The 11486-nt window shown below is 37.7% G+C and overlaps 1 protein-coding gene across 1 annotated transcript; it reads left to right on the top strand.

Annotated features, from left to right (window-relative positions):
* Positions 1–6113: 6113 nt before the first annotated feature.
* LOC104605284 (uncharacterized) lies at positions 6114–11192 on the top strand. Its single transcript, XM_088891188.1, has 3 exons — positions 6114–7610; positions 8901–10624; positions 10726–11192. The coding sequence occupies exons 1-2, from the start codon at positions 6320–6322 to the stop codon at positions 10598–10600; spliced, it is 2991 nt and encodes a 996-aa protein (XP_088747314.1). The 5' UTR covers positions 6114–6319; the 3' UTR covers positions 10601–10624; positions 10726–11192.
* Positions 11193–11486: the final 294 nt, after the last annotated feature.

The following is an 11486-nucleotide window of genomic DNA, read 5'->3' as shown; positions in this document are numbered from 1 at the left end:
AATCCAGCTTGCACCTGGGTTATGGGATGAACTACTTTTCTCGTGATTGTATAACCCTTCAAAAGATATAAAAAATAAATAAATTGTTAGAATTTAATTTAATTAATATAAATTTAATTGGCATTTATTCAAATTCACTTTTACTATAATATGGTTTTCGTGCGAGATTAAATCCGCGAATCATAATGACATTTGATGTAATGCTATAGCCCCATTACGATGTCACTTCATCTAATTTTAAATGGGGTGAGGACATTGCACAATAGAGATCAAATCAATTCCTCACAAGAATGTACCCCACAATGCCCTGCAATGCATTCCTGCCAGGTATTGAGAACATCTCTCGATGATAATAACAAAAATGAGAATATCATGAAAATGTTCCTAATACACGACAGGAATATACTGTAGAACATTTACGGGGCTGATTTAAACGCTGTACATTATGGTTTTAATGTTGTATGAAACTCGATGTATTACTCTGACCCATCACGAGTAAAAGCTTGAATTGGCCTTCAATGTATTGTTATGACCCCGCCAAAATGTCATTTTATAGTGGGACCACAATATTGTACAGTTTGATTTTAGTGCAAGACGAAAACCGTGAATATCATGGCCTTAGTTGTTATGACTCCATCACGAGTAAGACCATGATTTGACCTTTCATGTATTGCTATGATTCCACCAAAATGTCATTTCATCTAATTCAAAGTGAAACTACAACAAGTAATTTTGGCTGTTGGCCTTATGTTATTTATGCCCATGTCTTTGATTTTTTGTCAAAATAAATTAGGTGGCAATTATTAATTTATACACTCTCATGATAGCGTGGCATTCCCAAAAGTCCTCTCAACAGTATAAGCTGTTGGTCCTCAATAGCCAAAGTTTTTTCACTACGATATTATGCAATATGACTTTAATGCAAAATTGAAATTGTGAATTGTGAATGGTTTAAAGTATTGATATGTCCGATACCAATGAACAGGTGTTTTGGCCAAATACCAAAACATCTACAATACAATTAGGGGTGCAAATGGATTGGATCATGGTCCAATCTGAGATCCAATTCTATTTGATCACCCCTGGTCAGTTCTTTAGGTCGGATTCGCATCACCCCTATCCGATTCTAGAAGGTCTAATCCGATGTATTATATATTTATATATTATATGCTATTTATTTATAAATTTATTATTTATATTATATTTTTATAAATTTGTTATATTATTTATTTTTTATAAATATGTATATGATAAAAATAATTAAAAAATATTTGTATGTTTTTATTTGTTCTTTATTTAAATCAAATCCAATATAATTCAAATATACCCCAATGATTCCAATAAAATCCAATCCATTTTCATCCCTAAATACGACGTACAAGACCTATATCATTGAACATTTGAACCTTCTATAAAACTCCTTGATGGATTACTATGGACCCATCACGATGTCACTCAAAGTGGGGCCATAGCATTTGATCGAAGGCTTTTTGAATTTGTGATTTTAGCGGTGCTAAAAGCATTATTGTACGTAGCAAAAGTGGTTTTTGGTAGATAAATAAAATTTATTTTTTACTGAAAGAAATTCAAAATGGCAGGTCATTTGCTTTGTTGTTTAGATGGCCAGCTTATTAATGGTGCTCTGCCAGTGGAATTATATGATGTGACCGTGGTCACACTTTTCAAATTTCCTCTCATAATCTGTCCTTCAGATCAGCGAGAACCCGATTTTACTTTTCATTAATCTCAAACAAACAAGGCAAAAGTAAAATCTAAGGCTATACAAAAGAAAAATGTAAGATTATTTATTTTTTTAGAGTTTATGTTTCTTTATTTATTTATTTTTTTTTTATGGATTAAAGGCTACTGTTGAAACCGGTAAGGCCAAAGCAGCTATTGAAAAGTCAATAAAGGAGGCCATGAGCCCATGATGTACTAAACCAAATTATTGGCACAAGGTCGACAACACACAACACATGGCATTATTCTCAACTGCTGTACAATTTAATAATAAAAAATATCTACAGTATAAATATATATAATATAAAATTTTGGACTCTTTCTTATTTGCATTTTTACTCCTTCCAAACTTATAATCAATTGTATTATATTTTTATGGAGTTTATGTAAATTATTTTCGAAACCTACAATAACAATAAAAAATAAAGGGGTTAAATTTCATTGACGTGGTGTAATCATTGCCATCCGTACATAACATGTGGTATTAAGTAAAGAGGTGTCTATTGCTGGCTGCCCAAGATTACCCACGGAGAGGAAGTATCTGAGTAAGCGCTTTTTAGTTTCTTATTAATTCTTGGAAGAAAATTGGTGTTTGTTTCGTTTTATTTTATTATTTTTTTAATATAATCGTACAATTTTTTCTTTTTAACGATACTCTCAAAAAAATAAACAAAAATTTATATATATATATATATATATTAAAATAAATATTTGATAATTTTTATAATTTAAAATTTATAACAACATTTTCTATATTCAGAATTCAGTGCAAATGAAAAACTTTCAATGTATGACGAAATAACAACTCAGTTACATGGAGAGGATTCCAAGCGCACAATAAGCTGAGATGTGAGGGATAACAGCAGTAAACGCAATTTGAGCGCCGATGAATCGGGGATCCGAAATGCATAATTGGTGCATCATATAATAAGGCACCAGATGCAAATCAATAGACATTTCTGCTTGAGTCGATATGCTGCCAGATAAATGTCACCACTCTGCAGCTAATTCCCAATGTAACCGACCAGGCGACCATGTAGCGGATATCTGGTTGAGCCCTATAACGTCTAGATTACCCTCACTTAACATTGACGGTTATAGACCCCATTTTGAGTTCCCCACAATGTCTTCGTGCCAACTATTTGTTTTGTTGGGCGCCAAAATTATGTTGCTTTCTTTTTCTCTTTTGGTATTATATAAGTCCCGCCAAACTTTATATTAGACAATTCTTTTTAATTAATTTGAAATCAAGTTTTGAGTTCCCCCTTTGGTTTTAAGGTTGATTCTTCTTCTTTTTTTTCTCCATTTGGACTTGTTTTAGAGACAACCAGATAAAACTTTCAACTATCTATTTCATTTAAGGTTGAGGTAACTGAACCATGATGGGTTGCAAAATAAGGTAGGTGTTTGGCATCGGTGCTTGGTATTAGTGTTGGTAGCAACATTTGCAACATGTCTAATGTTTAAGATGGTGCCACACCATTGCACTGCTGGTAGTAATGCATCATTTTTTCAGAAAATATTGAATTTGATGTTGCTCGAGACCAAACTTTCTCGATTTTTAAAATATAATTTAGAACAACATTTTTTCTTTTTTGAAAAAATGATACCAAATAAGAGGATATTGTTTGAAACACTACTTTTTCTGATGTATCACTTATGCAGTGCCGTTTTTTGAGAAAATGACATCAATGCCAAACACTCACTAGAGGTTTAGCACTATTGCCGCTGGCCATCTCTGCAAATTTTTCCTCTTTTAAAGAGCATCGGTCGCACCAGTGCCTCTCTTATGCTTTGTTTGAATACTTGCTAACTGTATTTGAATATTTCAGCCCTTTCACGTTCTGCAGTAGAAAACTAATGTATGTCCAACAAATTACAAAAGTACACTTAAGTGCCAATCACAAATAAAAGTATAATTTTAACCCATGGTAGGATAAATTAAACTTCAGTTGTACATCCTAACTAGGCCTGGTAATTGGGTTTGGTGGATCGGGTTCGAGATGGGTCAAGACATTTCATGTTGATTTCGGATTGGGTTATCAAATACTAGGCCCTAACCCTAAATGTTCAGGTTAGGGTTGACCCATGGGTCAATTCGGGTCATCCTAAAAAATAGCTGAATTTTCAAAAATAAAGAAAATTTATATGAAAAATGCCAAAATTAGATGAATTAACATTAAATTCCAAATATAAAATAAAAAAAACTTGATCATTTAACAATTTAAAGAGTAAAGACTAAATGAAAAAAATTAAAAAGTAAAAACTTCTAACAATGCATAAATAGTCCCAATTAAACTTGACAATCGGATCAACGGGTTGACCCATAACCCAAGCCAACCCAACCCAGTTTTTTCCGGGTCGGATCAGGTCAAGTCATTTTTACATTCAGATAACTAAATATGAAACCCTAACCCTATTTTTTCAGATTGGGTTGGGTCAGGTTCACGGGTTGGGTCAACTTTTTAAAGATGATAAAAATAAAATTATTTAAAAATTTGTTGTAACTTTTTGAATGCATTTATGAATTTTTGTTGTGTATTAAATTAAGATTTCAATCAGTCGCTTTAATGTCACATGGTATGATTACCTTTTATTGCTTCATTTTTTCATGTTTTACAAGGTGCGTTTATCATAAAAAAATTTGACCATGTCAAATGTATTAACTGTGACATATCACATTATTATTATAATCAAATAAGCAAATAATTAAAAAAAAAAACTGTTTTTTTCTTTATGTTTTGATTTTTTTTTGCTTGATGGGGATATACCAAGTCTTTTCCCAAGTCAATGCTTTATTAGGTGGCCATAATTTTGTGCCACAATAAATAGTGACAGGAGAAAGCCAACTCTGTATCCAACAATTCTAAAGAGGAAAGCTTCACATATATTGAAATAGAGAAGCCTACCATTCAATCCATATAAAGTTATTAGTGGCTCTAATGGGAATCTTAGAAATAAAATGAAATAAAGCATAAATATGAGGGTATAAATGGTACCAGCCTATTATAAATTACCTTAATTTTGCAAGAAAACTTAATTAACAGCAAAGAGTATAAATGGTAATATAAAGAAAAGACAACATAAATAGTCTAAATTTTGTTGGTACATTAATAACTTCTCCTTACCCCTTTTTTCCCGAAGTCTAAATTGATTGTTACTAATCACTACCAATCAATTAAATTTGTTTTCTCTCTCTATATCTCTCTCTCCCTATAGGTTGGGATCTGCTATACATGAATTATTCACACATCTCTCTCTCTCTCTTTTATAAATGGGGCATTCACATGCTTGAGAACCAGAAGAAATGCAATTCTACCGATTTAGGTGGTAGGATCTATGCTTCGTCCAAATAGAAACTTGAGATCAAATCCCACTATCATTTAAGGAAATAAGGATGGACTATCCCATTGTGTAGACCGTAAAGTAAAAAAATTAAAAAAAAAAGTATGTTTATATTAATTTAAACAAGGTGATGAGAATCTAATGGATGAAAATGTTTATGATAATCCCAGTTGAGGGATGAATAGAACCATATCTGATTAATAATTTAGTGGAGACTCTTTCATAGTCAAAGTTTATGGAAAAAATCAAATTTTTAACCAGTAATATTCAATTGAAAAAGTTAATAAATTTCATGGCCCAAATCGTTTTAACTCGGTTACTTATATAAAAAAAAAAGTCGACTTACTCGGTCTATTTTGCGACTTAGCCTCTGTGTCCGTGTTGTCCATTCATCATGGACACTGAACAACCTGGATTCCACTTTCAATGTCAGATTTTGTCTTGAGGAGAGAAAGAGAGACTAATAAATAAGAAATCCGTTTATAAATTAGTGTAAGATTGGGTCTGGTGGGTCATTCTCCTAATAGTGCCATGTCACTAAAATGAAAATAGACATCATCCCCAAAACTATCTCTTCGTAATCATATAAATCAGACCCAGAAAAAATAACAAGGAAAGGAAAAGAATACTCGATCAAAGAGAAAGTATTACTTTCTTTTTTAAACAAAAAAAATTGCTTACTATTATTATTATTAGTTTTCACTTTTACTTTTTTGATATATTGAGTAAGTGAGAGAGAAAGCACTTTCCAGCACAACTTGAACCACTGGAAGACGGAATTGAAAAAATTCAAACAACAAATTATTGTACGTACATGTAGCGGGAAAAAAAATAGTACGTATGTCCATTAAATATGAATTTGAACCATCTACAGTTGTATGGAGCAGGTGACTAGTGACTCGTTCTTAGCTGAAAAGGATGGCGGGATCCAAACGATTCTAGAAAAGCACCAAAAGTCTACGAAAATAAAAGAATATAGTAATACTAATAATTCATTTTAAAGAGGAGTCCATGAAACGCCGGCAATCATGATCGAATAAACACAATTGAATACTCATTAGGACAGCTCGCCCTTGAGGAAGGCTTCCTATAAATAGTTGCTCATGCAAGCCCAGATGATCCAATCACAACCACAACCAAAACTCTCCCCTCCTACCGGCCGGCATCGGATCTTTCCGGGGGAAAAATAAAAGTCCGACGCATTGGGTGGGGGCAAGAGAATTATCAGAAATCCATGAGGAAACGCAGCGGCGACCCTTCATGGGTTCGCACATGGCCACCACTTCTTGTGGGCTTGGCTGTTCTCCTTGTATCTTGCAATGTAGGATCGGTTGCCGGTAATCCATATCTGTACGAGTCACCGCCTCCACCCTCACCATCTCCACCACCACCCTACTACTACAAATCGCCACCTCCACCATCACCTTACTATTATAAGTCTCCTCCACCACCCTCTCCATCTCCCCCACCACCTTATCACTACAAGTCGCCACCACCTCCATCACCATCCCCACCTCCTCCCTATTACTACAAGTCCCCACCACCACCTTCTCCATCTCCACCACCTCCTTACTACTACAAGTCGCCACCACCTCCATCACCATCCCCACCACCTCCTTACTACTATAAGTCTCCACCACCACCTTCTCCATCCCCACCACCTCCTTACTACTACAAGTCACCACCTCCTCCATCCCCATCCCCACCTCCTCCCTATTACTACAAGTCCCCACCACCACCTTCTCCATCTCCACCACCTCCTTACTATTACAAGTCACCACCACCTCCATCCCCATCCCCACCTCCTCCCTATTACTACAAGTCCCCACCACCACCTTCTCCATCCCCACCCCCTCCCTACTACTACAAGTCCCCACCACCACCATCCCCATCACCACCCCCTCCTTATTACTACAAGTCTCCTCCTCCACCTTCTCCATCCCCACCACCTCCTTACTACTATAAGTCTCCACCACCGCCTTCTCCCTCACCTCCCCCACCTTATTATTACAAATCTCCTCCACCACCTGTTAAATCACCTCCACCACCTTATTATTACAAGTCTCCACCTCCACCTTCTCCATCTCCACCTCCACCTTACTACTACAAATCTCCACCCCCACCTGTAAAGTCACCACCACCACCTTACTATTACAAGTCTCCCCCACCACCTTCTCCCTCCCCACCACCACCATACTACTACAAGTCCCCACCCCCACCTTCACCATCTCCACCACCATATTACTACAAATCTCCACCACCACCCGTGAAATATCCACCTTCTCCTTACTACTATAAATCCCCACCACCACCGGTCAAGTTGCCCCCTGCACCGTACTACTACAAATCTCCACCTCCACCAGCTCCCTACCATCCTCCTTACTACTACAATTCACCCCCACCACCGAAACCGCATCCTTACCCCCACCACCCATTAGTTGTTAAGGTAGTCGGAAAAGTCTACTGTTACAGGTGCTACGATTGGGCTTATCCAAAGAAGTCCCACGACAAGAAACATCTCAAAGGTAATTTTTATTCATATCTCCCTTTTAGTTGCATGTAAACTTAATGAAAAGGAAACCAATAATTTTCTAAATGTTTTTATATTATATATATGGTGTTTATTTGCATGGAAACAGTTATAAAAAGGACTTTTTTTACTTGTTTTTGTAAACATTTTTCAAATAAGTGCTACTACTTCTTGATTCTTATTTTTCAAGGTACCCATTTTCCAATTATTCGGGTATGTTTTAAAGTAAGCAAAATACAAGAATTATTAGAAATATTGTTGCTCTTTTTCTATTGAATATCCTTTTTCCAAGAAAATCGTTCGTTTTCGCTCATTTCACACGCAACCAAACAAAATCACCCAATATCACCGTTTCAAACTTCAGAAGATTTTTCTTATATGAATACGAAATAGAATTCTTATACACAGATCGTTACCAAATTTCAATGTTAAATTTCTAATTTGCTAGACTGAATTCTTTATACTTTTAGGGAAGACAGTAATGTTTTTCTATTTCTTCATTGTGTTAAGAAAATTTGAATCTAAATCTCACTGAAGTATGTCTTGAAGGATTTTCTTTTTTAAGTGAAGATTCCAACAACTTTGTTTCTCAGCTCTCAATTATTTACTTCATGTCGGGTGTTCCGTTGAAACTGTTTACGATTTATAAATAATAAATAGACAGCTGTCTGTCCTTACGTTATATGAAGGGTGTGATGACTTTTCAATTTTGTCTATAACAAATTCAAGTCTAAGAATACAACTGTTTTGTATTACATGTGAACTCATTACATATATTTAGGCCAAAGAATGCTTCCATAGCCATTCTTGTTTAATAATGATAAAGACAAAATTATTTATTTGGATGGCTATGACTCTTTTGGCTATTCAATTAAACGAGGCCGGATCACCTGCCAATAAAATATGTTTCAACACCCTATCAACGTCATCTGATACTCTACATCTCAAGTTAGTAGGGTGTTAGAATTGAGATCGGCTTTGACAGGGTAAATTTGTCCCTTTACTGTTTCAACCACCTTTTGGGAATATCTCCCTACAAAATAAAATATATAAGTAAAGAGATTTTTTCCATACAAGGCTGTTAAGGCTGTTTAAACGGAAATTGAACATATATCTCATATATGACGAGTTCCACTTTTATGATCTGACTTAATGAGATGTATGATGTCAAATCAAATTGGTAGGGTGTTGGAACATGCCTTATTGTGAGGAGATCCATCCCAACTCTAATTAAACATATCAGACATGATTGGAAATCTTATTTTATTACATGTATGCGAAGCAGGTGCGGTCGTGGAAGTGACTTGCAAGGCTGGTGACAAGGAAATTGTTGCCTACGGGAAGACCAAGATCAATGGCAAATACAGCATTTCTGTTGAAGGTTTTGATTATGGGAAATATGGAGCCGAGGCTTGCAAGGCCAAACTCCACGTGGCTCCCAAGGGTTCACCCTGCAACATTCCAACTAATTGGCATGATGGAAAGAAGGGCGCTGGTCTCGAGGTCAAGTCCAAGACACATTACGAGGTTGTGCTGAAAGCCAAGCCGTTTGCTTATGCTCCCAAGAAACCCTATAAGGAATGTGAGAAGCCCAAGCCCAAGCCACCTCCTTATTACTACCACTCCCCACCACCACCAACACCCACTTATTACTACAAATCACCACCTCCTCCGCCACCCACTTATTTGTACAAGTCTCCTCCACCACCACCACCAGTGTACTATTACAAGTCACCACCTCCTCCACCACCATATTTGTACAAATCACCTCCTCCACCCCCACCAGTCTATTATTACAAATCACCACCTCCACCACCACCTTATTTATACAAATCACCTCCTCCACCATCACCGGTCTACTATTACAAATCCCCACCTCCACCACCCTATTACTACAAATCCCCGCCACCCCCATCACCATCTCCTCCACCCCCATATTACTACAAATCACCCCCACCACCATCGCCATCTCCTCCCCCTCCATACTATTACAAATCACCCCCACCACCATCACCATCTCCTCCTCCTCCCTACTACTACAAATCCCCACCACCCCCATCACCATCTCCCCCTCCACCATATTACTACAAATCACCCCCACCACCATCCCCATCTCCTCCTCCTCCCTACTACTACAAATCCCCGCCACCCCCATCACCATCTCCCCCTCCACCATACTACTACAAATCACCTCCACCACCATCGCCATCTCCTCCTCCTCCCTACTACTACAAATCCCCACCACCCCCATCACCATCTCCCCATCCACCATATCACTACAAGTCACCTCCACCACCATCCCCATCTCCTCCTCCTCCCTACTACTACAAATCCCCACCACCCCCTTCACCATCTCCCCCTCCACCATACTACTACAAGTCACCCCCACCACCATCACCATCTCCTCCTCATCCCTACTACTACAAATCCCCCCCACCCCCTTCACCATCTCCCCCTCCACCATACTACTACAAGTCACCCCCACCACCATCACCATCTCCTCCTCATCCCTACTACTACAAATCCCCACCACCCCCATCACCATCTCCCCCTCCACCATACTACTACAAATCACCCCCACCACCATCGCCATCTCCTCCTCCACCATACTACTACAAATCACCCCCACCACCATCGCCATCTCCTCCTCCTCCCTACTACTACAAATCACCCCCACCACCATCGCCATCTCCTCCTCCTCCCTACTACTACAAATCCCCACCACCCCCATCGCCATCTCCCCCTCCACCATACTACTACAAGTCTCCTCCACCACCATCGCCTTCTCCACCACCTCCTTACTACTACAAGTCACCACCACCACCATCACCATCTCCTCCCCCACCATACTACTACAAGTCCCCACCTCCACCATCACCTTCTCCTCCACCCCCATACCACTACATCTCACCTCCTCCGCCAGTGAAGTCTCCACCACCTCCAACATATATTTATGCATCTCCACCACCACCAATTCACTATTAGGCACACATTTCTCTCCTCAATCATGTAAGTTTCTATCCAAATTCAATTTTATTTATGATAATTTATATTACTTCACCACAATTTCTATCATATCTTTTAACTTTTTTGACATTGTTAATTTGCAGTTCATTCTACAAGTAAAATAAGGGAAGGCACTATGACAAGGATATTCACCTCTCAAGCTTCTATCGCTAGTTTACCTAATAAAGGTCTGAAGAATGCTAACAAGGACTATAACTTTTACAATTCAGGCCAAATTGTTGCTTCTACTTTGGTGGCTATTATAAGATTAGGAGTGGCCTTCCCAAGAAGTACCATGAAGAGAGAATGGAGTGGAAAGAAGTATTGAGAGTGGTTTCTAGGTGTTGTTGTTTGATCTTCATTAGGGTATTTTTCATCACCATTTGTTGTTTGTAAAGATCACAGTTGTATTTGTTTAAGCTCTATATGCATCGGTTTTGAGCTTCTTGTGCTTCATGCACTAAATTATTGGTAATAAAAAGAATTTTCTGTAAACAATTCCATGGTCCTATTTCTTCTTGTGTAGGAGCATGCAAATACTATGATCAATAAATCACTTTTTCAGGAATCATCAATGGCTGTAGACCAATCTTGCTACCACCCATAACATGGACCCTCAAATGATATAACCAATAGTAGATTCTCTTAGTGTTTGAAATTTAAAACAGACAACATTGTGTTCTATTTTATTGGAGGTCATAAGTCTAATGCAATCTTAGGAGCAATAGAGTTGAGCCTTTTCTCAAAGGACCCTAAAATCAATTCCATTCATCAATAAAATCTTGTCACTCAAAACCCTCCTAATGACATTCTTAATGAACGAGGTATGGTATGACCAAGTTACAACTTGAGAATAGGAAATAGC

The sequence above is a fragment of the Nelumbo nucifera genome, chromosome 1 (assembly GCF_055504915.1).
Source record: "Nelumbo nucifera cultivar China Antique chromosome 1, China Antique-T2T, whole genome shotgun sequence".
Lineage (NCBI taxonomy): Eukaryota > Viridiplantae > Streptophyta > Magnoliopsida > Proteales > Nelumbonaceae > Nelumbo > Nelumbo nucifera.
Note: the sequence above shows the minus strand (reverse complement) of the source record. Positions and strands in the feature narration are given on the sequence as shown.

Bases quoted from the DNA above. Each gene is read 5' to 3' on its own strand.
- LOC104605284 (XM_088891188.1), top strand. From the start codon at position 6,320: ATGAGGAAACGCAGCGGCGACCCTTCATGGGTTCGCACATGGCCACCA. The intron at 7,611-8,900 runs GTAATTTTTATT...TATGCGAAGCAG, and splicing joins CGACAAGAAACATCTCAAAG to GTGCGGTCGTGGAAGTGACT.